This window comes from Narcine bancroftii, chromosome 3, assembly GCF_036971445.1.
Source record: "Narcine bancroftii isolate sNarBan1 chromosome 3, sNarBan1.hap1, whole genome shotgun sequence".
In the NCBI taxonomy this organism is placed as follows: domain Eukaryota; kingdom Metazoa; phylum Chordata; class Chondrichthyes; order Torpediniformes; family Narcinidae; genus Narcine; species Narcine bancroftii.
In genome coordinates, this window is record NC_091471.1 from 93,928,399 (window position 1) to 93,955,315 (window position 26,917).

Here is a 26,917-nt window from a genome sequence, read left to right on the forward strand (position 1 = left end):
ACCATGCATAAGAACTATGCTGCATGTGAAGGCCAGGAGTTGGTCTTGGTTGTCAGAGATTGTATGAGATGCATGCCTTAAAGAGCATTTGTGTAGTAGTGGGAGCTTGTCCCCATCAGCTCCCTTTGACTATAACAATCTTTAGAGCCATAAAGGTGTATATAGTACATCTATAGATATTTGATAGAATATTCGAATGCATGCCGAATGTTCTCAGATACACGAGAAAGTAGGGTTGTTGGTGTACTTCTTTCATGGTTGCCTCAGTTTGCCAGCTTCAGGAAGAGTCTTCAATTATGTATATGAGCAGATACTTGAAAGCGCTGACCCTCTCCACTGCTTTCCCCCCACCCCCCCCCCCCCCCCCCCCCCCCCACTGATGAAGATAGATGCATGGTCCCTCAATTTCCTCTTAACTCCAATCGCCTCTATCCTGGGCCATAAATTCAGATGAGGCAGAGCTTTATATGCAATGGGTTCACTTTGATCAACTACATTTGGTGGTCTCATGGCCTTCTCTCCATCAGTGCGACTAAATGCAAATTAAGCAACGGCTTTATCTGTGGTCAGGGTGAAGCTGATTGTGAACTTGAGGAACAACATGTGGAGGAAGCTACATCAGGAGCACTGGATGCAGGAAATGATCTCAACAGATTCACAAGTGAGGTGTTTCTTCACTTGGAAGGACTGTTTGGGGCCTTGAATAGTGGTGGGGGAGGAGGTATAGATGAGGGTATAGTTTCCATGTTTGTTCTAACTTTTGAAAGACTGGAATCTAAGTTTGATATAAAGTATGATAATGTCAAAGAAAATTTTGTTTTTGATCACCGCTATTTCACTAGTTTAAGAGGAATAGAAACATAATTTAGTGATTTAAGTTCTGGGATACATGGGCAGTAACCTGAAATGGCCCAAAACTTTAGAGGATTATGTTTGAAGATTATATGAGTAGCTTGCGAGGATTGAAACATCCAAGCTAGGTTTTTCAGGAAGATCGATAACCATGCTAATTTGAGAGGTGTGTCAACCTTGGGGAGAAACAATTGCTTAAAATACATTTTGAGTTTGAAAAAGAAGTGAAGTGACAGATGGATCATTAATGTTTACTTCAAGGAGGAAACCATGAATCTCACTGATCAAATGCGATTAGAGAGAACAATGATGGAATAGTTGAGGACCAAGGAAAATTTGCAGGAAGTCAAGGCTCCTTGAGGTTGGGTGTGGTTTTGGTTCTTACATAGAAAATAAATGTAGGAGAAGGCCATTTGGCCCCTCAAGCCTACATTGCCATTTTGATCATGGCTGATCATGTACTTAGTACCCAATACCTGCCTTCTCCCCATACCCCCTTATCCCCATAGCCACAAGGGCCAAATTTAACTCCCTCTTAAATATAGATAAGGAACTGGCTTCAACTACTTCTTGTGGCAAAGAATTCCACAGATTCACCACTCTGAGAGAATTTTTGTTTCTTATCTCACTCCTAGAAGAACTTCCCCCTTATCCTTAAACTGGAACCTCTGGTTCTGGTCTTCCCTAACAACGGGAACAACCTTCCTGCATCTAGCCTGTCCTTTAAGAATTTTATATGTTTCTATAAGATCCCCCCCCCCCCCTCTATAATCTTCTAAATTCCAATGAGTATCAGCCTAGTCGATCCAGCCTTTCTTCATATGTAAGTCCTGCCATCGCTGGTATTAATCTAGTGAACCTTCTTTGCACTCCCTCTATGGCAAGGATGCCTTTCCTCAGATAAGGAGACCAAAACTGTGCACAGTACTCCGGGTGTGGTCCCACTGGGGTCCTGTACAAGTAGAACCTCTCTGCTCCTATACTCAAATCCTCTTACTATGAATGCTAACTTACCATTCACTTTCCTCACTGCCTGCTGTACATGCATGCCCACTTTCAATGACTGATGCACAGCAACACCCAGGTCTCGTTGCATCTCTCCTTTTCCCAATCGGACACCCTTTAGGTAAGAATCTTCTCTTCTGTTATTTATATTTATAATCTCATATTTATCCACATTATATTGCATCTGCTATGCATTGGCCCACTCACTGAGCTTGTCCAAGTCACCCTGCATCGTCTTAGCATCCTCTACACAGCTAACCCTGCCATCCAGCTTCATGTCATTGCAAACTTGGAGATGCTGTTTTGTATTCCCTCATCTAAGTAATTGAAATATATATATATTGTAAATAACTGGGCTTCTAACACTGAGCCTGCAGTACCCCATTAGTCACTGCTTGCCATTCTGAAAAGAACCCGTTTATTCCTACTCTTTGCTTCCTGTCTGTCAACCAATTCTCTATCCATCCCTCAGTACCATACCTCCTATACAGTGTGCTTTAAGTTTGTACAATAATCTCCTGTGCAGAACCTTTTCAAAAGCTTTCTGAAAGTCCAGATATACCACATCCACGGGTTCTCACTCATCCACTTTCCTAACCATCCTCAAAAAAAATTCTATTAGATTCTTCAGACATGATTTTCCCTTCGTAAAACCATGCTGACTCTGTCTGATGATATCACTACTTTCCAAATGTGCTGCAATCACATCCTTAATACTGACTCTAGCATTTTCCCCACTACTGATATCTGGCTTACTGGTCTATAATTTCCCATTTTCTCTCTCCTTCCCTTCTTAAAAGTGGGGTTACGTTAGCTACCCTCCAATCCTCAGGAACTAATCTGGAATCTAGACTTTTGAAAAATTATCACTAATGCATCCACTATTTCTTGGGCTACTTCCTGAAGCACTTTGGGATGCAGATTTTCCAGCCCTGGGGATTTATCTGTCTTTAATCCCTTCAGTTTACCTTACATTTTTTTCCCTTCAGTCCTTCCCTCACATTAGATCCTTGGGGCCCTTCTATTTCCTGAAGATTATTTGTTTTCCTCAGTGAAGACTGCTGAATTCCGGAATTGTTACTGATTGGGGGGGTCATTTATAATTTAATTTTCACATATCACGTTGATACACCATTAGTTTTCTAATATTAATTAAATTATACTGCAAAACTTTTACTCTTGGCCTCTTAGGTGGAGACTGATTTTTAAAAAAAATGACCATCACTTGTAAATCTTTTAAAAAAAAAACTTTTAAAACAACGTAAAATCAATAACAACAACCAAATGGATTTTTATATAATATAATAAACCCCCTTCCCTCCCTCCCCTTCAGCCAGTCCCCGTAAGGAGAGCCAAAAAAACCATAAAATATATACAATATTTTAAGATATTTCCAAACCCATATATTCTAAATACAATGACCACATTTTAACAAAAAAAAATAAATATCATGTAAATTGTATGTTATTTTCTCCACGTATACAAGATTTCACTTTATTATGCCAACGTACCATATTAATCTCTACATTTTCTTTCCAAGTAATTGCTACACATTTTTGTGCCACAGATAACACCAAATGAACAAATGCTATCTGAAACTTTTCCAACCCCAATCCAGTCAAAGAAACCATGTAACCCAAGAAAAAAAAATCACTGGATCTAATGGTAATTTCATTTTAAATAATTTCTCCAAAAGCAACCTAACTTTTTCCCAAAATGTTTGTACCTTATCACAGGACCAAACTGCGTGCAAAAAGGTTCCAGTACTTAATCCACATCTAAAACAAGAATCCGAATTACTAAATCCATATTTTTCAATTTCTCAGGAGTCAAATGTAACTGATGCAAAAAATTATGATTAACCAAACCATATCTTACATTAGTCAATTTAGTTATGCCTTCATGACACATGACCTCCCAATCCAATTGGGATACAACATGCATTAAATCACTTTCCCATTTATTTCTAGATTTCTCCAAATTCGGTTTATCCATACTTTCCTGTAACAATCGATGCATATCTGAAATAAAACCTTTCATTGGTATAAAGGAAATCAAAGATTCAAATTTCATTAACTTAGGTAAACTCATCTCTTTACCATAATTATCCCTTATCAACGCTCTGAGTTGATAATACACAAATAAAGAATTTTCCGATATATCAAATTTCTCCCTCAAGTGATTAAAAGAAAGAAACTGTCCTTCTTCAAAACAATCCTGAATCACTTTTATTCCCTGAGAATACCATATCTTTAAATGCTTATTAAACATGGAAAAGGGAATAAGCCGATTTTGATATAATGGAGTTTGAATTGATAATTTACCCTTTGTTCCTAGAACCTCATTTCTTTTAACCCATATCTTTAACAGATCTTTTAATACTGGCATATCATATCCCTGCAATAAGTTCAAATTCCACTTGTATATAAACTGGTGAACATCAAATTCAGAAATACAGGCTAACTCCACCTAAGCCAAACTAGGGGGCTGATCAATATCCATCATTCTACTAATAAACTTCAACTGTGCAGCTTTGTAGTCATTTTGAAAATGAGGTAACTGAAGTCCACCTAATGCATATTTCCATGTCAATTTCTGTAAAGCAACTCGAGCTAGTTTACCCCTCCATAAAAATTTCCTCACCGCCTTGTTCACATCCTGAAAAAAAACACTTTAAAAGTGAACATGGTATTGACTGAAATAAATATTGTATACGAGGGAAAAAATATTCATTTTAATACAATTTACTCAACCTATTAATGTTAATGGAAGATCTTTCCATTTAATCAAATCCATTTTGATCTTTTTCAATAAAGGTACATAATTTAACTTGTATAAAGATTGATAATTTGCATTCACAATTACCCCAAAATACTTTTTTTAAACTTTATTTAAAATTTTATGACATGAATAAAATAAAAATTACATTTAAAGAAATAATAAAAAATAAGATAATAAAATTAGAATACTACATCATTAAACTACACAAATTAACCCCCCCAATAATTATAACACATTAATCATCTAATTTAAAATTAGTCCAACCCTCCCCCCCCAAAATAAAGAGTGAAGAATTAATTAACAATATTGTAAATAAAATAGAAAAAAACCCACTTACAAAAAAAGGATAAAACTTAACAAAAAAAATACTAACAACAAAAAAAATATCAATACTAAAATAATACCCTTAAACATATATTTAAATCAAACATAATACATGTATTTAACAAATGAAATCCACTTTAAAACTAAGTTCAAATATTAAAATCATATATCAACCACATATCTGTTATTCAAAAAAATCATAATTAATAATACATAAATACAGAATTTCCATTAATACCAAGTTTCCTTTATAATTCATCGAGAGAACAAAAACATCCCTTAGAAAAACAATCAGATAAACTTTTTATTCCCTTCCCCTCCCCTTATATAAAAAAGAAAAAAGTTCAAACTCATAAAATTCTCCATATTCTTCATTTATAACATCTTCAAAATTCTCTATCGAAATTAACTTAATTTTATTAAACTCTTCTCCCTCAATGTATTTGTACTTAATTTTCTTCTTTTTCTTCTTATCACCTTTCCCCTCATCTTCCTCTTCATCTAATTCAACATCCTCAATTTTTGACTTATTATCTTCTGTGACATCATCCTCTTAAAAAAGAAAGAAAAAAGAGAAAAAAAAAGATGGAAAAAAACTTCTTAATTCCCTCTCAATTACAATCAGAAAACAAAGAGTTTAAAAAAAAAAATTATTTATTTAAAAAAAATAATAATAAATAAACCTTCACTTCTTAACCCAATAATTAAAAAGGAAAAAAAAAACAGGTCAGAGGTCACAACTACCTCCTCCTGTTTAAACCGCCCAAAGCAGTAACTGCCCCAAAATATTGGGTGTGAGATAACTCACAGGTAGCTGATGACTTCTGGAAACTAGTGCCCACCCAGTTCCCTCTCCCAACTCCCATTTCATTAAACTATCATCATTATTTAAACTATTTAAACTCTTCTCAAAAAAAAGATAAAAGATTTATTTTTTTAAATCAACGTTACCACTTCGGTCACCATTGCTTCCATTTCTTTTAAAAAACTGGATCCCACCTTACATCTCTACTCTCTTTGGAGACCTTGAAGGACTACATCGTTCCTGAAACTGCATGATTGGTAGAGACTGAGCAAAGTCCATAACCTCCTTAGGATTGTCAAAGAACTTTGGCTAATTTCCATCCTAAAAAATTTTCAGTACTTCAGAATACCTGAATGTTCCCTTATGTCTTTTTTTCCACAACCATTCTTTCACAGAATTAAATTCGCGTCGTTGAAACATAATTTCTTGACTCAAATCTTGATAGAAGAAAACAGGATTATTCTGAACCATCAAAGGAGATCTATTTTGCTGGGCATTTCTAATAGCCGTACGTAAAATTGTCTCTGTCACAATAGTTTAAACAACGGATCCAAACAGATCTTGGATTCTGTCCTGAAAAAGATTTTCTTCTTAAAACTCTATAAGCACGTTCCAGTATTAAACCTTCAGGGAATTTATCCTGTCCTAACACTCGTGGAATCCATTCAGTAAAAAATTTTCTTGGATCTGGCCCTTCTATGCCTTCTGGCAAACCAACAATTTTCACGTTGTTCCGTCTAGATTGATTCTCCAAATAATCAACCTTTTTTGCTAATTTTTTATTTTGGATCTGCAATGTTTCAATTATTCTATTTTCATCTTGCAGTTGATCCTGTGCATCGACTAAACCTTGATCACACATTTCAAATCTTTCAATGGTTTCAAGCTTAAAAGCTCCATTAATGACTTCCGCCATCGCATTAATCTTGGAAATAAACAGGTTCACAAAATTAGCTAAGTGACTCGATACAGAATATATCTTATCTTCAAGATCCTTAACAGACATTTCAACAGAAGTAGATTCAGGCATAATGGGGTCTTGCTGTTCCTTAGAGACCACGGGATCTTCTGTCCCTTCCCTTAATTTAGTATCTTTTCTAGCAGTTTGACTTCGTATAAAAATCCCTCTCAAAGTCCCCCCAGCAATGCCAGGAGACTGAAGATCAGGGTTATCTTTAAGCCAAATCTCTTTAATCATCTTCACTGAATCGATGTCTGGAAAAACCGTTGTAATTGAAGATGCATTTTGCAGCGCCACCACTATAGCAGTCGAATGACAACTCTTTAACTCTCCAGCTGGTGGCGCCCCAGCTGATTCAACTGTCAAAACCTCAGCAACAACATCTGCAGTGGCCACCTTGCAAAACACTGGCACCCGTTCAGCCCCTTGTTCTGAAAGCTGTTGAGTGCGACCTTCAGAGAGCCTCACCGGCTTAAAACGAAGCTTCAATGCCGAACTCTGCATGTCCTCCTCTGGATCCATTCTACGTTGAGACCTGGCTTCTTGTAAACAAGTAGGCTCAGACAATTTTGGAAAATGTAATTTTTTAACAGTCTGTTGATATTTTCTTTTACCTTTTTTTGCATATAAACCATTAGGCACTAATCCAACACCTCTTATTTATAAACTTTTAAAAGAACTTTAATGGGCACTTAAAGACAAAAGAATAAATCAGAGTCAGGAGAGGTCTGGAAGGCACGTCTGTTCCCTACGCCATCTTGCCACACCCCCCCTACCCCAAAATACTTAATTTTATCAGACCATCTGAATTTTATAATATTTTTACACTTTTTATAATCTCCTTCCAAAATTGGCAATATCTCACTTTTATCCCAATTTACTTTATACCCAGATAACTCCCCAAATTGAACCATACAATCTTGTAAATATTTCAAAGACTGTTCTGGATATGTCAAATAAACCAATACATCATCAACAAATAAATTAATCTTATATTCATCGTCTGCAATTCTTATGCCTTTAACCTTGTCATTCTGTCGAATCATTTGAGCTAACGGTTCAATGATCAACGCAAACAAGGCTGGTGATAATGGACAACCTTGATGGGTTGATCGCGATAATTTAAATGGCAAAGAAGTTTGACCATTTGTCACTACCTTGGCAACTGAATTTTTATATAATGCCTTAACCCAACCAATAAAAAAAAGGGCTGAAATTAAACTTCTCTAGCACCTTAAATAGAAAATTCCATTCAACCCTATCAAAAGCTTTTTCCGCATCAAACACAATGAACATTGGTTGGTTAGGATACTTTCTCGACGCATTGATCAACATTATCAATCTAAGAATATTATCAGACACACTTCTATTCTTATTAAAACCTGTTTGATCTACATGTACCAACTGAGGTAAATACTTAGCAAGTCTATTTGCCAATACTTTAGCCACAATTTTACAATCCACATTTAATAAATAAATTGGTCGATACAAAGCTACATTCAACGGATCCCTATCTTTCTTTGGAATCACTGTAATTATTGCACTAGAACAAGATTCCGGTAATGACTGATCCTCAGTTATTTGTTGCATTACATCCCTAAATACAGATCTTCATAGATCTTCATAAAACACTTTATAAAATTCCACTGAAAATCCATCATCATTTTCCATTCGGCATCTCTTGTATAGCTTCTTTGATCTCAAAATATGTAAACAGAGCTTCTAATTTCTTTATCTCTTCTTCCCTTAAAACTGGTAAATGTAACTTAGATAAGGATTCAATAGAACCAAAGTCCTGATTTCCCTCAGAAGTATACAATTTCTGATAAAATGAATAAAATTGATCATTAATTTCCTGAAGTTTATAGGTAATTATTGAATTCTTTTTAACAGCATTAATAGTTCTCAATACTTGTTCCATTTATAATTGCCAAGCTAGTACCTTATGAGCCCTTTCACCCAACTCATAATAACGTTGCTTGGATCTTTGAATTAATCGCTCATACTGATATGTTTGTAAAGTATTATAACATAATTTCTACTTGGTTAATGCTGCTTTCTTCTAACCTTTTTCTGAAATTCCTTTTCCAACTCAGTGATTTGCTTCTCCAACACCAAATTTTCTGCCAGATTCAGTTGTTTTTTTTTTACTTTCATAGAATAACTAACAATTTGACCACGCAGATATGCTTTGAAAGCATCCCACATTACAAAATTACTACTTACTGAATTAACATTTTCAGCCAAAAAAAAGTAATCTGTTCCTTAACAAAAGTAATAAACTCTGGTTTCTTCAATAACATTGCATTAAACCTCTACTGGTAAGTTGATTGTAACACTTCAGGACTTACACAAGAGGTAAACAACATAGAGTGATCAAATATGACCCTACTCTTATATTCAGCCTGCACTACTCAACCTTGCAAATGTGCTGAAATCAAAAACAGATCTATTCTAGAAAATGAATCATGCCTAGATGAATAAAAATAAAAATCCTTTTCTGTTGGATTTATTCTCTCCAAATTTCAACTAAATTCAAATCTTTCATCAAAGCTCCCAATTGTATTGCCATCTTTGATTTCCTTATTCTTTTCAGGGATCTATCCAATAAAGGATCCAAAAAACAATTAAAATCTCCAATCAAAATATTTTCATTGGCCTGATTTAATGTTTAAAAAAGCCTCAGATATAAATCGATCATCATTCACATTAGGTGCATAAATATTCAACAATGTCCATGGTTCTGCAAAAATTTTCCAATTCACTATCAAAACCCTCCCAGCACTCTCCATAAATGATTACAATTCAAACGGTCATTTCTTATGGATCAAAATCACTACACTCCCTGCCTTAGAATTAAAAGAAGAAGCAAACACGTATCCAACCCACTCTCTCTTCAATTTTAAATATTCTTTTTCAGTCAAATGTGTTTCTTGTAAAAAAGCAATATCAACTTTCATTTTTTTATATAAACCAATACATGTTTACGCTTAATTGGATTATTCAATCCCTGTACATTAAAAGTTGCAAAATTCAAATTAGACATTTCTTTACTCTAACAATACAAACTACATAATTACCAAATATTGCTCCCCATACTAATAAAAACCTGTTATAGATAAAGTAACCCTCCCCCTCTTATGTATATATATAAAAAAACCTCAACAAACAAAAAAAGAATCTCAATAACAAACCACAATAATGTTGTAACTTCCTAACAATCTGGGTATGGTAAAACCCACTAGTGGTGGATGACTATCAAAATGCTTAATCAAACACATTCAACCCAGTGATTCCAATCCCAATGACTGTTCCGGATCTTCATATCAAGAAGACTGCATCAACTCAACCTTCTTTCCATTTTTCCCATTCTTCCCGTTCCCATTTACCCTCCTTTTAGGTGACAATAATGGTGACCGTCCACTTCTCATAAATCTGGCAATGAATTAGCAAAAATTAATGCATCATGATCATTCTCAAAGAATTGGGACTGAAAATTTCCATAAAAACTTTCAATACAGCAGGATAACAAAAAGCACATTTGTAACCCTTTCACCACAATACTACTTTAGCCGAATTAAATTCTTGGCGCCTTCTAATAATTTCTTGACTCAAATCAGCATAAAAAAAACATTCTACTACCCTGAACTATCAGTGGAGGCTGATTTTGCCGAGCCTTCTGAACTGCAATCCGTAATATAATTTCTCTATCCTGATATCTCAAACAGCGAATCAAAACTGAACGTGGTGGTTGGCCCGGAAAGGGCTTCTTCCTCAACGCCCTTTGTGCCTGGTCTAATTCCAAAGTCACTACCCAACACATCGGGAATCCACTTAAAAAAATTTACCGGATCCGAGCCTTCAATATCTTCTGGAAGACCGACTATTTTTACATTATTTCTTCGACCTTGATTTTCTAAAGAATCAATCTTCTGACTCCCCCAATCCACAAAAGAATCCTCCACTTTTTCCATTTTTTCTCTATTTCGTTCCACTTGATCTTTACATTCATAAAAAGCTTCTTCAATTTTTTTGAAATTGTCCTGTACAGTATCCACTGCCTTTATGCTTCTATTAACATCACTTTTAACCACATTCATATCTTTCTTCATAGAAGTCATTTCTTCACATATTATTCATTTTAATTTTCATTTCCATAAATCCCTGATTTAACTGTGTAGACATTTGTACTGACATATTTTCCATCTGGTGTGCAATCCCTTCCAAAATCATAAATACAGAATCCAGTCCAGGTTCCATTGCTCCCTCTTCAGGCCTACCTTCCTTGATCCCAGCCTCCATAGACTCCTCTTGCCTTTATTCCAACTCGGCAGGGCTGTCTTCTTCCACCACACTTGTCACTTGTCCAGTGCGGCTGCGGGTCTGGACCCCGTCAACAGCGCACCGACCTCATCAGCCCACTGCCATCCAGGTTCCCCCACAGCCCACACTTTGTCCAGAAGTTCCCGAACACGTGACACACTGTGTATGCCTGGGACCGTCGCTGACCGCGCAGGCGTGTCTTCCGACACAGCATTATGTGCCCCTAGACCACCAGACAGTACGGCGGGCTCACGCCACTGTCCCCACTCGGCCTACCCGCTCGCGCACCCGACTTTACGGGCGCGCGAGTCAGAGCCGACCGAACCCAAAACAGAACCAGTGCCATCTTGTGATTGTGTGATCGACGCTGGAGTTGTACTCAGTCGACCTGGAATACGTTGAGACTTGGGAACTCCTATAGACGACTCCATGGCTTCAACTTGATAGGTAGGCCTCAATTTGTCAACACTTTTGTAAGGTAATTTTTGAAACTGTGTCTTGGATTTCTTCACATTTGTAGTCATTTTGAATCTCCACTGTTCAGAAATCTATAAAAACTATTTTTAATCACTTTCACAACTTTTAAATTCGGGCATTAATAAGTCCAACTGGGGAAAGGTGGAACTACATGTCTTCTTTCTACGCCATCTTGCCAAGCCCCCCCCCCCCCCCCAATCACTTGTAAATCTGAAACAAAACAATAATGCTGAAGGCACTAAAATCACCATTTATCTCTGAACCCAACAATTAGCTGTATTCGCTACTTTCACTCGATCATCTGCTCGGAGGTTGAAAAACCTGTAATTGCCTTGATATGGTTTGGTCTTGTGACAACAGTTGTACAATCAGTGTGAGCAATTGTCATCTGATACTTAATCGGATTTTGTAAACTAGGTGGATGCAATCATGTATGCACATGACCTTTATTAATTGTCACATGACTCATTTTATTTCCCATTGTATTAACCTGACTTTTTTTTAAACCTGTCAGTTTCTTGAGGCTTTCACATGTTGTTTTAAATTCCTAACTGCATTGGCAGCAAGTACTTGCATTCTCTTTGGTTGCATAGAGCTTAATTTTTAATATTTATGTCCATGTTCAGATCAAATAAATATTGGAAGTGCCATCCATGGTTAATGGTTTTGCCTTTAAATTTAGTCTGTTTATTGAATATTTTGTTTTTTTTTCCCCCCCAAGAGAAATGTGAAGAAAAGTTAAATCAAACAATATGATTCAAAACTACAAATTTATGCATGGCTATTTTTCTTCTTACCTGTTTAATTTTTGAGAATGAATCAAAAGCAGAAATAAATAGATAACACGAGAGAGAGAGAGAGAGAGAGAGAGAGAGAGAGAGAGAGAGAGAGAGAGAGAGCAAGCAAGCAAGCTGTATTTAGCTCCATACATTGACTTAAAATGTGTGTAGGGAAGTTAAAATTTGAAAGATTATTATGTGCCCCATATTAGTTTTGTTAATCTAATGGATGCAAGTGTTAGCTTTGTGTAATTACATGCAACCTCTTCAATATGGGGAGGAGGTTACATTCCTATTAAATAATCTGTTATATTTTTTGCACAGCAACCCTGTGATATTTCTTTAATGAAGACCCTCCAATATGCCAGCATTGGTCGTTCACACTGAAACAAACAAAGTTGGCATTTTTCTGGGTCAGCAAGCTGGAATTCCGTGAACAAAGGGGGTGGGACATGTAACTCATCAACATAACATACCCTATTTGATGACATGTTAGAACCACATGTTTTTACCAAAAAATTTTCTTGTATGCCAGGTTGAAATTAGGGTGATAATGGTGAGCAACACTGTTAGTAACGCTGTCAGTCCTCGCACTAGTCATTGTGTTGAGAAGGTGTCATAACTGTGAAAGACGAGTCTGGTCACAAGTTTTTGCTATTAAATGTTACTTTTATTAACACACAACAATTAATAGAAGAGTGTGAGAAAATCATAGCAGGAATAAAACATATACATGCACAATGCATAAGGAAGGTGAGAAAAATGCGCACAATTTAATAAGACGTGCACAATTTATAAAGAAGCGTGGGGAAAATACACAATTTAAAAACATGCACACAATTTATATAAGTGTGGGAAAATCCACTGCAATATTGATCTATAGAAGTGGATTCAAATTTTTCGTTCTACTCACATATCCCTCACTAATCACTGCTACCTATTGATGGGGGTTGGTGGTGTGCTGTTGGTGGGGGCACAGGGCTTCAGTGGTCTTCAGACTGTTCAAACTGAGGACAAACCCACAAACCAGCTTGCTCACAATCTGGCAGACCTAGTGTCAAATCTTTGTGCTCTGTGATTGCCCTCACAATCTGGCAGACCAAGTGTCAAGGGTTAGGGTTAGCGGCCCACAGGAACAGAGAGCATGCAGTGGACCACTGGAGAGAGCAAGCAGCACTAAAATAAAAATCACAGTTCATAATATACTAAGAAAACTATAGCACACAATACACATCATGACCTGAATTGGTCCTGGAATGCCAGAAGTGCAGTTTGGTAATTTTACTAGGTGCCTTGCTGTTTTTTTTTAAAATGGTACCTCAATTCTGGTTCTGTGCTTTTTACACAGCACGAGTTCCAGGAAAAAAAGGGGATAATGTCCCGGAATGAAGTGACTGTATAAAAAGCATATGTATCAATTTTTACTGTATCAAGCAGCTATATTGTTTATGCATGCATCAAGGAAAACCATGTTTTCATTTGGTGGTATGCAAACATTGTACCGTGAGTTATGCCATATTTTAATTCATTTGTTCAAAAGATAATAAATTATTTCCCAAAAAACAATTTTCTATTCTTTTGATCCCTTTTCTCTCCCATTCTCTAAAGGAAAGGTTATCTATTGTGAAAGGGATTAGTTGATTTTGTGTCAATAATAATTTTGGTAGTTGGGAATTTGTTTTTTTCCTTTCTACGTGAATCTTCTTCCAAATGTTGAGCAGATGGTGCAGTACTGGTGAACTCCTATGTTGCACCAGCTTTTCATCCCACTTATATAGTATATGTTCTGGACCCTTCTCCCCTATTTTATCTAGCTTTAATCTGGTCCAATCTGGTTTTTCTCTTTTTTGATAAAAATCTGATAGCTATCTTAATTGTGCTGCTCTATAATAATTCTTAAAGTTTGATAGCTGTAAGCCCCCTTGTTTGTACCATTCTGTTAATTTATCTAGCACTATCCTCGGTTTCCCCCCTTTCCATAAGAATTTCCTTATTATTTTCTTTAGCTCATTGAAGAATTTCTCTTTTAACAGAATTGGTAACGATTGAAATAGGTATTGTATCCTTGGGAAGATATTCATTTTAATGCAATTTACCCTTCCTATCAGTGTTAGTGGTAAATCTTTTCAATGTTCTAAGTCATCTTGTAATTTCTTCATTAATGGCTGATAATTTGTATAGATGGCCTAGATTATTATCTAGTCGAATACCTAGATATCGGATTGCTTGTGTTTGCCATTTAAATGGTGATTCTTTCTTAAACTTTGTGAAATCCGCATTATTCATTTGCATCACTTCATTTTTATTTGCTTTGATCTTGTACCCCGATACTTCTCCATATTCCTTCCATTTCTTATGTAATTTTTTTATTGATAATTCTGGTTCTGTTAAGTACACTATGATGTCATCTGCAAATAGATTGATTTTATATTCCTTCTTTTATTTTTATCCCTTTTATTTTATTTTCTGTTCTTATCAGTTCTGCCAAGGGTTCTATAGCCAACGCGAACAGTGAGGGAGATAGTGGACATCCCTGCCTAGTTGACCTGCTTAATTTAAATTGGTTCAATATATATCCATCTACTGTCACCTTCGCCAATGGTCCCTTATACAATGCTTTAATCCAATTAATATATTTCTCTGGTAGGTTGAACCTCTGTAGTACTTTAAATAAATAATTCCATTCTACACTGTCAAAGGCTTTCTCTGCGTCTAAAGCAACCGCCACTGTTGGCGTCTTATTTCCTTGTACTGCATGGATGAAGTTAATGAACTTACAGATATTGTCCGTTGTTCGTCTTTTCTTAATAAATCCAGTTTGATCTAGTTTTACTATTTTTGGTACACAGTCGGCCAATCTGTTTGCTAATAGTTTAGCTATTGTCTTATAATCTGAGTTAAGTAGAGATATTGGTCTATACGATGCTGGTGTTAGTGGATCTTTCCCCGTCTTTGGTATTACTGTAATTATTGCTGTTTTACATGAATTTGGCATGTTTTGTGTTTCTTCAATCTGGTTCATTACCTACTTGAAGGACAAATTGGGAAGCAGGCTGAGGTTACCAGAAGGAACCAGCTTTGAATATGTGATTACAGACACAATGATAATTAAAAGATTTATAACAAACATGTACATCAAACTGCAAGAGAAAGAGAATGATGAAATAAGCTGTAAACCCAAACAAAAGTGGGAACAAGATCTAAGCATAAAGATAAAAAATGAAAAATGGGAAAAGCTATGCTCCAGAGCTATGAGAAATACAATAAACACGGGGTTACGCATGATACAATATAATTGGTTACACAGGCTATACACCACGTCCCAAAAGTTAAATAAATGGGACCTCACAGTATCAGATAGATGTTTTCGCTGTAAGAAGGAAACGGGAACAACGGTACGTGCAATTTGGGCATGTGAGAAAGTGGAAAAGTTTTGGGAAGATCTAAATCAGGTATTAAATAAAATCACAAACCAAAAAATCCAGAGATCCTTCTTCTAAGTAATATAAGAAGTAAAGAACTAGACCTCAAATTGGATGAAGCACAAAAAAGATTTATTATGATAGCCTTAGCTGTAGCAAAAAAATGTATAATGTCAACCTGGAAATCAGAAGAGAGCCTGAGAGTACAGCAATGGTGCATAGAAATGAATAAATGTATTCCATTGGAAAAAAATAACATATAATTTAAAAAATAAAGTCATAGTATTCAAACAAATTTGGGACCCGTACATGGAACACAACAGAAAGGGCCTACTGTGGTCCTCCACCCCCTAAAATGATAGAATGAGAAGATGAAATGAACTGACCCAGTGTGTAAAAGTAGATGACACAATTTTCTTGTTTATTTTCATTGTGTGATGACATTGTTTAATGGGTTTATTGTATTGTATATGTTGAACATTTAATGGGTAGGGAGGGGGGTGGGAAGGAGGGAGGGAAGGAAGGGAGGGGAAAAAAGGGGAGGGAATGACACTGTGTATATTCAAGAGGGAAATGTTTGTGTGTATTTTGGTTAATATGGTTCATAGTGTGAAAAATTTAAAAAAACTAAAATTGAAAAACCATTTTTGTACTGTATTTTACATAAATTTGGTGAGTGCATTTTGTGCCATATCACACATATTTGAGTAGTGATTTGTGAATTCTGTAAGGACACATTTATCTGAACAGCTGTAATGTGTTGTGTTTATATTCTTTAAGTTGGTGAACAATGTAGAAATAACTGTTAAATACCCTATTTGAAAGATTATTAAACAGCTAATCGAAGCAAATGTAACAAGAATAAATAAAATGGAAGACAAAAAAATGATGATAAATTTGCAACTCTATTTACCAACATTCTGCATTTTTAATTCATCATATTGAAGCACAAGTTTTTCAAAACCAGAAATCCATCATCTGGGACAGATTAGAATTATTATATTCTAATAATTCTGGTCATAGCCAAAATGAAGTTAAGGTTTTGCTCAATTAAAAACTGCTTTTGAACTTTGTTAATTGAGGTGAATGGCATAAAACATTATTAGTCATTATAAAGATGTAGAAATGAATCCTTGTACAAAACAGATTTGTAGAGTTTTAAACCTTGTATACTGTATTTATCTGTTCCAACTAGGGAATCTCCTGATGACATGCTGAAAAGGAAGTTGGAAAGAATTAGCAAACATTAGTTCTTTTGTTCAATCAAATGCGATAGAGAGACTTGTATCTAATGATAATTACTGCTACAACATAGATCATGTTATGTTAACATAAAGTGTTCTGCTCTTGAGGAAGGATTATTTGTTTATTTCAAAGCTCAAACATTACACAGTTTTATTTTTATAACATTTTAAATAATATTTCCAGGACACAGAATTTCCAGGTGTTGTAGCACGGCCAATTGGAGAATTCCGAAGCAATGCAGATTATCAGTACCAGCTGTTGCGCTGTAATGTGGATTTACTAAAGATAATACAGCTTGGGCTGACATTTGTAAATGAACAGGGCGAGTACCCTCCAGGTACTTCTACATGGCAATTTAATTTTAAATTTAATCTCACGTAAGTACATCAAGCAATCTTTTGCTAAGTACATAGATTATTTTTTGTAAAGGGGCTTTTTATTGTTCTTTTATCAGAACACTATTATTTGGATTGGACCCTGTGTAAAATAGAATGATTATAAATATATATATTTTTAATGTTAACAAAATACTGAGTAGAATGTGAAAAGAGATTTTTAAATAATTGGTATTATTTACATACATTCAAGAGAATGAAAGGAAAAATGGAGAAAAGACAGAAAAATGTGTATTTGGGCTGAATTTTAGACTCACCACATCTGACAATCAAATAATGACAATATAAATAGAGATCCAAACTTTAGTGGTGCTTCTTCATGAGGCTATATCTTTTAATCAGTTTATGGACACCAAGTCGTGCTGTGAAAAATGCAGTCTGAAGTTGCTATACTTTAAAGGTTGAGACTGAAGAGAAACACTATGGTCGTTGAGAAGATTTTGGTTAAGTACTGTTACCTAGATGATTCAGACTGGTTAGAAAAGTTGATGGGAACTTAAATACAGCATTGTACATGTGTGTAATATACAGATGGATTATACTTTTGTTTACAGTTATTTCTCAGGCAAATATTTAAGTTGTTCAAGTATGTTCATTTTATCAGGGATGGAAATGAAGTAAAATTAATTTATGCAAAAATTAATTCTCTCAACATTTAGTATACGATTTGGAAAACTGCTTTGATAAGTGATGTATAAATGAATTAAAGCTCCTTAGCAAAGATCCATTTCCTGAGCATCATTATATTTGTAAAGTCTGGGCAGGATCTGCCTCCTTTATGTTTGCCACTATAAGCTGTTAGAAATATTCCTGAATGTATGTTATGGAGTTTCCTGGTAAGTAATGGTGACTGAATATCATGTCTCATTTCATTAGGTTTAGTAAACAATTGATCATGGTTAATGTTCCTGGGACTAGTTTAATACAAGAAGACTCTGCCATAAGCTTGGATTTCAATTAATGTCAAATTACATTAAATTTACAACAACAAGTAGAAAAATGAATGAGTAGATGAAAGTTGTGATTCAAAATAAAAGTTTTATAATTTAAAACTATTTAAAAAGTATCTTTGTTCTTTAAAAGAAACATATCTTTTGGTATATATAGGTTGGCCGAAGGGCCTGTTCTGGGCTGTAATGCTGCATGTTCTATAATTAATTGTACCAGTTAAATATATAAAATTTACTGCATCTGATAATCTTGCATATGATTATTTATCTGCTTAAAAGTTCCCTCTTTATTTTAGGGAGGATATGTATGCTCAGGACTCAATAGAGCTCCTTACCACTTCTGGAATTCAGTTTAAAAAACATGAGGAGGAAGGAATTGATACAATGTATTTTGCAGAAGTCCTTATGACATCTGGTGTAGTCCTATGTGAAGGTGTCAAGTGGCTTTCATTTCACAGGTGAGTAATAGTTCAGCGAGATTCTCAAAGATTTCTATTCAGAGGAATGTAAATTGGATAAAATTTGAAATTGGTGATTTTTAAATAGAAGAGAGGATTGAACATAACTTACCTTGATTGAAGGACCAGTTACCATGCTTTATCTCAAAACTTGTTTCAAAAAAGGACCTTGAGGACATTCAAGCATAGTGGAGTTCTGAGTTAAACAATGGTGCATCATTGTATCAACTTACTTCATCTTATTCTTATGGGTTATATTATATGATTATATCTTTAAAAGGGTTAGATTGTGGGGGTTTAGTGTAGATCACTTCACAAACAGAGTAACACTTCACAAAAGACATCTCATTTAAAATGCAAGAGCTTTGCTGAAGCCAGACTTTAAGGGTCCGGTTGGCTTTGCAAAAGCAATAAAGAATGCTGATCAATTGTGTATGGGCAATAAAGTCCAGGCTCAGACGAACTGATATGATCTTCAAAGATTGGGTTTGGAGCCTTGGGAAAGGTTTTTAGTTTTTACAAACAGAGAGGGAAAAAACAAATGTAATTTTTCTCAGAGAGAGAGAGAGAGATAGAAAAGTCAGTTCTGCAGTAGCAGTTGAGTCTACAAAATTCTGTGCACAGTAAAAGAATTGCCTGATACCGGTGAACTTGGAGAAGTGAGATTGGACTGTGAAACAAAGAACTTTCCTTAACATATACACATTACATACACATGCACTTAGAATTAGAAGGGAGTTAATACTGGTACACAATCCTTTATCCAGACATCTAAAATCCAGAAATCTCCAAAATCCAGCAAGTGGGGCGAGAGACGGCAGCACGAATTGGGCGGGTGAGGGGGAGAGACCGGCAGCGCGAGACGGGCGAGGGGGAAAAAGACCGGCAGCGTGAGTTGGGTAGGCGAGGGGGAGAGACCGGCAGCGTGAGTCGGGCGGGCGAGGGGGAGAGACCGGCAGCGTGAGTCGGGCAGGCGAGGGGGAGAGACCAGCAGCGCGAGTCAGGCGGGCAAGGGGAAGAGACCGGCAGCACGATTCGGGTGGGCGAGGGGGAGAGACTGGGCGGGCGAGGGGGAGAAACCGGCAGCGCGAGTCGGGAGGGCAAGGCTGGGGGGAGACCAGCAGTGCAAGTCGGGCGGGCGAGAGGTGGGGTGGAGACAGCAGCACTACTGGAAGGGGTTTGGGGTGGATACGGCAGCGCAATTTGGGTGGACTTAAATCTGGCTTTCCGAAATCCATAAAAATCCAAAATTTGGAACACACTGTCCCCTAAGGGTTCTGGATAAAGGATTAAAGGATTAAATTTCTGGTTAAAGTTTGATCTTGTTATTATGTTTAAAAAAAAAATAAAAGCAATTTTTGATTAAGTAACCATTGTCTTGGTGAATTTCTATTGCTGCTGGGTTTTGGAGTCATCTGGCCTCATAACACTAGTACTTTGCCTCATTCTTCACTGAGCTCCCCACTGGAGTAGAATTAATTGAAAGGTCAGGTGGAAAGCTGATTAAACTTTTTTTTCTCTGACAATCACTTTCTGTGATAGAGTTTGGAATAGAATTCTTATTTTAAGAACATAGTATGCAGTTGATGCAATCAACCATCAGAGGTATCTGAGCCTGATCAAAAGCTTGGTATTAGAGATATCCTGGAAAAGTTTGCTGGATTTGCTTATCTTGCTACTGGATTTGTAGGATTTTGTATAGGCATTTAATGATGTTTTATTTTAGCACTTTGAGTTGCATATTATAGGTTATTTGTATCTCCAATACATCCAGGAAGATGGGGAATCACTACTGTTTTGATGAAGATAAGCTTGCTGTTGAATTTGAGATCTTGGACTTTTCCTCAGGCATCCAAATTCTGGGGGTGGCAGCTGATTTATTCATTGGGCTCCTGCAATTTCATGGGTGGCTCAAACGATGTGAGGAATAACCACTTCTGAGTTCAGTGTTTAGATAACATGTATCTTTCAAATTTGTGTTGCTCCTGCTACCTACATGACCATTAGTAGTTTCCACAATAGCTAAGTATAGTATGTACAAAGACTTCCACAGAGCCAGGCTGGCTGTGGCTGCAGCAACTCTGAGTGAGGCCTCGGGAGGCCGGCGCAGGCTTATATCCCGGAGAGTGATTGACACCCGACTGGGTGGGGCTTGATACCTTCAGGACAACTGATTGACAGCCGGCCAGGTGTTGGCCTGTCCCCTTATACTCCTGCAGGTTCAGAGGTTGCCCCCTGTAGTAGGCCAGTGGTGTACCATCACTTGCAAACTTCAATCACTATGCAAGAGAAATTTCATTGTCAAGCTCTTCACTGGGGGGGTGTATGTGTGGGAGGTGAACCATCACTGGGTGGATGTACAGAATCAGAATTTATTGGCATGAACATGTCTCATTACATTCATTGTTTTGCTGCGCCATTCTTGTGTATTGCAGATGTGAAATCGCTATCATTACATTTCCATAAATATGATATTAAAAATAAATTGGTGCAATTGCGGAGGAGCTAGTGGAGTTGTTCAAGTGAACCGGTACGGACTTGAAGGGCTGACATGGCCTGTTTCCGTGCTGTAAACAGTTATATGGTTATGGTTAAAAATATATAGTTATTAGAAAAAATGAATAAATTTGATCACTCAATCAACATGCTAAATTACTTGCTAATCAATTTCTCTTCTTGTGAGGTCAGCCATTCATCTTATTTTGTTACTTCTTATTGCTGCAGAATAAATGAAATTGTTTGTTATTAGTGTCTGTTCCCTGCTCTTTTCTGCTAGCATTTATCCTATGTTAAAACAAATTCTTGAGCCAAATTCCTGGAAAGAAACTGAGTTAACGACTCAAGTCAATGTTCCATCTTCAGACACTAATTCAGATCCAACAATTCCTGTTTCTTCATTTTCAATTTCTAATGTAAAACAGTGTAGGTCTTGACCCAAATCATTAATCATTCCTTTCCCTCCGCCATTGCGGCTCAACTGGTTGAGTTGTTCCAGCAGATTTTTGTTTCAGCCTCTCTAATGTGACATTCAGTGACACTTCACAATCATACAATAACATTTAATGTGAGGTGAAAAAAATGAATATTTGGATTGATGTTCAAAAGTTTGGCCCAAGAAAGATTTTCAGTATTCGCATAAAGTCAGACTTGGATATTATGATGAAAATGTGTAGGGAGGCTATTCCAGGGCTTGGGGGTCAAGGCCACAGCTACCAACAGTAGAAAGTGAAACCGAGGAAAGCATCTGGTCGGAGTGGAGTACCCAGCCGAGTATAAAAATTCTGTGCTGACCAACTTACCAATGTATTCACGGATAGCTGCAACGTCTCACTCTGGCAAGGTGTGGTACCCTCCTGTTTCAAACAAGCATCAGTCATACTGGTGCCCAAGTTACCTGCCTTCATACCAGTAACACTTACAAAGAACACTGACGAATTGTTTTGAAAGACTGGTGTTGAAGCATACCAGCTCCTGTCTGAGTGATGACATGGATCTATTCCAATTCGCCTATTTAGCAACAGGTCTACAGCAGATGCCATCTCATTGGTTCTTTACAAACCCCTGGAACAGCAAAGATGCATTCATCAGTATGTTCCTTATCAACTACAGTTCATCATTTAACACCATCATCTCCTCAAAATTGATCAGCAAACTCCAAGACCTAGGACTCAACACCCCAATGTGTAAAGGATCATTGATATCCTCACAAACAGACTACAATCAGTTAGGGTTGGTCAGAACATCTCCTCCAAAATCTCCATCAGCAGTACTGGAGCACCACAGGGCTCTGTTCTTAGCTCCCTGCTCTACTCACTTACACCTACGACTCTATGGTTTAGTGCGACAATAACACCATCCAGAAATTTGCCTGCGATATTATGGTAGTGGATTTTATAAAAAGACAATGAGTCAGCATACAAGAAGGAGACTGAAAACTTAGCTGAATGATGCAGTAACAACAACCTTCAATTCAATGTCACCAAAATCAAGGGGTTGATTGTTGACTTTAGGAGTGTAAACCAGAAGTATATGATCCAGTGATCACTGGGAGATCAGAGGTGGAGAGGGTGAGCAAATTTAAGTTTTTGGGAGTCACTGTCTCGGAGGATTTTTCCTGGACTCAACACACCAATGGCATCATGAAGAAACCACGTCAGCAGTCCCCTTCCTCAGGAGATGGTAGAGGTTTGGCAACCCTGGTAAATTTCTAAAGAGATATGGTGGAAAGTGGCTGCATCATGGTCTGATATGGGGCAATATCCCTGAGCGTAAAGCCCTCCAAAAGGTAGTGGATACAGTCCAGGACATCACAGACAATACCCTCCCCATCATCAAGAGCATCTACAGGGAATGCTGCCATCAAAGAACAGCAGCAATCATCAAGGATCCAGACCACCCAGCACACACTCTGTTCTCACTGCTACCATCAGGAAAAGGGTATAGGTGCCATAAGACTCGGACCACCTGGTTCAGGGCAGTTGCTACCCTTCCACCATCAGACTCATCAACGACAAACTCGTTCAGACTCATTTAAGGAGTCTTGTGTACTTTATTGATTTTTATATAAATTCTATTGCACGGTTTGTATATATTTCTTTATTTGTTTACATGTGCATGTTGTGTACAGTTTTTTTTGCATTACCAATAAGTGGCAATTTTGCCATGTCTGCAGGAAAAAAGAATATCAAGGGTTGTATGTAATGTCATGTATGGAATCTGAAACCTGATCTGAATCTGAGGTAGGGAATTAAGAATTGAAGGGAGATTAAAGAAACAGTGAGGCAATCCATTTGTTGCTTCACCATTTTGACTAAACAGGAAAGAATCTTGACCTGACCTAGTTCAATTAACAGGTATTAACAATGATGTAATAGTTAGGAAATTGTAAACGTTAACTCAATTTCCACAATTTTTACCTTGTTTTTTTGGAGAACCTTGGAGAACATGTTATTTTGTCTATAGAAAGGGTTCATTAATTCCACATTATGCTCCAGAAGCCCCTTTCCATAAGAGAATTTTATGATTAACTTGGAATATTAGAGGTGGTAATGAATATCAAACGTCATAGAAAAAATATTGTTCAAAATAATTTGATTTTCACTTTCTCTTTTGTAATTTGAATTTTCATTACAGCTGAGAAGATTAAAAAGTCACTCAAAATAAGTTTTTGTAATTGAAGTGTTGTTTCATTTCAGTGGATATGACTTTGGCTACTTGATCAAAATACTCACCAATTCGAATCTACCTGAAGAAGAACCAGACTTCTTTGAGATCTTAAGGTTGTTCTTCCCTGTAATTTATGATGTGAAATACCTCATGAAAAGCTGCAAAAACCTCAAGGTATTTCTATAATTTAGTCAAAATTGAATCTTAAATTTTTGTTATGTTGGCGTAAAAGCACTACTATAGTCTGTATGCTTAAGAAAAGTTGGTTTGTTGGGAAATGTATTTTAAGAATATACTCAGTGAAGAATAAAATAAAAAAATATGCCAAGAAATACATATGGCAAGACTTTGTCAGTGGTAAATTCTGTGGACACTGACTGCTAGAATGCATTTTTTATAATTATATAAACATTTTTAAACATGCACAGTATGTGTTAATGTAGAATTAAACACAATATTGTTAGATTTGCCACATCATTAACTTCAGAGATTGGAATCTAATATTTAAGACTGAACAAGTGTGAACACTTGGAAGTTGTCAAGTGCTGTAAAAATTATCAGATTTTGCAAAGCAGAGGTATTGTAGAAATTTCTAAATGTAAGGATAACTAGTGACATCTGGAGGGAAATTGTCAACAATCAACATTTATTTGTTTTTTGAACTCTTGTTTATTTTCACAAATTATAAAACCTTCACTCAAGAAAATTGAGCTCATTCTAATTATCCATTGAAAAATGCACTACTATCTCAGTCAGAGACTGTGTGACAGTAGAACTACAAAATGTAGAACAAGATTCAAAGGAAGAGATTATTTATAAATGGAATCCTAAATTATTAATGGGAACTAAAGGTTCATTTATTTTAAAACATCTGTTAGAAATTTGAAATAAAGTTGGTTATGAAATAGATGGAAAAGGTTTAATTTCTCGTAAAATGCCTTTATTTCAAAATAAACTTATTCCATTTTCTATGAATAATCAACTTTTAAAAATTTGGTTTCAAAGAGCAATTAATAGATGATTGCTTTGAAATTAGTGAATTTATTACTTTCCAAAGAATGAAAGAGAAGTTTAATATACCAAATAATACTTTTTGCTTATTATCAAATAAGAGCTTTTTTAATTAAAAAATTAGGTCATAATTTAATTTTACCTAGACAGATAATAACTAATGGAGGTATTAATAAGTTTATTTCAGAAATGTATAGATTACTTCAGAAAAATGCTCTGAAATTGGGAATTCATAAATCAAGATTAAAATGGGAATCTGATTTGAATGTTAAAATAGATTAAAATAATTGGAAAGAGATATGTATGACTAAAATTATTAATGTTAGGTATAGGTTAATACAATATAATTTTTTAACATCAATTATATTTAACACCTAAGTTAAAGACATTTAATTTGACCTTATCAAATTTATGTTTTAGATGTAACAAAGGTTCTTTTATACATTCTACTTGGTTTTGTCCAAAAGTATATACATTTTGCTCTGAAATTTAACATATTCAGAATAAAGTATTAGGAGTTTCACTCCAAATGGATCCTAAAATATTTTTGTTAGGAGATATTAAAAATACTTGTATTAATTTGGGATTAACCATGTAGCAAATAGAATTCTTATGAAATGCTTTAGCTGTTTCAAAGAAATGTATTGCTATTACATGGAAATCTAATGTAGACTTAGGGTTAGAAAGATGGCCCGGAGAATTGTGTTCATGTATTCCACTTGAAAAAATTACTTTTAATTTATGCAATAAGTATATTTTTCAAAAAGTGTTGGTTTGATGGGTGAACTAGTGCTCCACAATTCAAATCAATTTATATTTAGATTTATATTTTATATTGACATTCTTCTATATTATCTTCTTTCATTTGTATTATTAGATTAGAAAGGGGCAGAGTTAGAGATAGAGAGAGGGAGGGTTGAAAATATTCATGTAATTTGATATCAATACATCTATATATAAAATATGTATTTTTTGATGAGATTTAAAATTTTAAATAAAATATTTTTTAAAAGTCAGAAACTGTGCTTCCAAGTGGAATATTGAGCTGCTAAAAAAGTAAAGTTGGCAAATTTTGAATTTAGCACTGTGCTTATATAGTAGATATCAAAGTATAGCTACATCATTAAACTGCACTACAAATTTCCTACTTAAGAAGACCATATTTTTATGAAACAATTTAATACAGAGGTGAGGTGTTGTATTTTGGGAAGTCTAACACGGGTAGGACCTACAAAGTGAATGGAAGTGATCTGAATAGCGTTGTAGAAGGTATAACTGCATAGTACCTTGAAAATAGAGTCACAAGAAAATAGGTAGTCAAAAAGCTTTCAGCACATATGTAAGTTGGAAGGTCATGTTGTAGTTGTATGAGATGTTGATGAGGCCTCATTTGGAATATTGTGTTCCGTTTCAGTGATAATGCTACAGGAAAGATATTGTCAATGTTGTCAAGCTGGAAAGGGTGCAGAGAAGATTTGCAAGAGCATTGCCTGGACTTGGGAGCCTGAGCTATCGGGAGAGAAGGATAGAGGGTGATCTTGATTTCTTAGAACTATACAAAATCATGAGAGGAATAGTTTTTTTTCCCCCAGAGTAGGAGAATCCATAACCAAAGAACATAGGTTTAAGGCGAGGGGGCAAGATTAAACAGGAACCCGAGGGGTAAAATTTACACACAGAGAGTGGTGAATTAATGTAACGGGCTACCAGATGAGGTGCTTCAGGCAGGTACTATTGCAATATTAAAAAAGAAAATTGGATGGATACATGGATAGGATAAGTTTAGAAGGATATGGGCCAAACAAGCAGGTGGGACCAGTGTGGATGGGACATTTTGGTCACAAAGGGCAAGATGGACTGAAGGGTCTGTATGACTCCTCGAAATTGCCCAATGCAATAATAATAGTAGGTGGTACAGTAAAATAATATTAATCCGAAATGGCTTGTTACCATGTTGTATTTA

The 26,917-nt window shown here is 35.9% G+C and overlaps 1 protein-coding gene across 4 annotated transcripts in view; it reads left to right on the forward strand.

Moving 5' to 3' along the window:
• The window catches only part of LOC138757371 (CCR4-NOT transcription complex subunit 7), a 43,982-nt gene that overhangs the window by 10,571 nt on the left and 6,494 nt on the right, over window positions 1–26,917 (forward strand). For all 4 annotated transcript variants that reach the window (XR_011353540.1, XM_069924570.1, XM_069924571.1 and 1 more), the window contains exons 3-5: window positions 17,158–17,351; window positions 18,616–18,777; window positions 23,973–24,117. Coding sequence is in view for 3 of the 4 variants with exons in the window: in XM_069924570.1 (XP_069780671.1) it covers window positions 17,158–17,351; window positions 18,616–18,777; window positions 23,973–24,117 (501 nt within the window). In the remaining variant the exon portion in view is untranslated. The remainder of the gene's footprint in view (window positions 1–17,157; window positions 17,352–18,615; window positions 18,778–23,972; window positions 24,118–26,917) is intronic.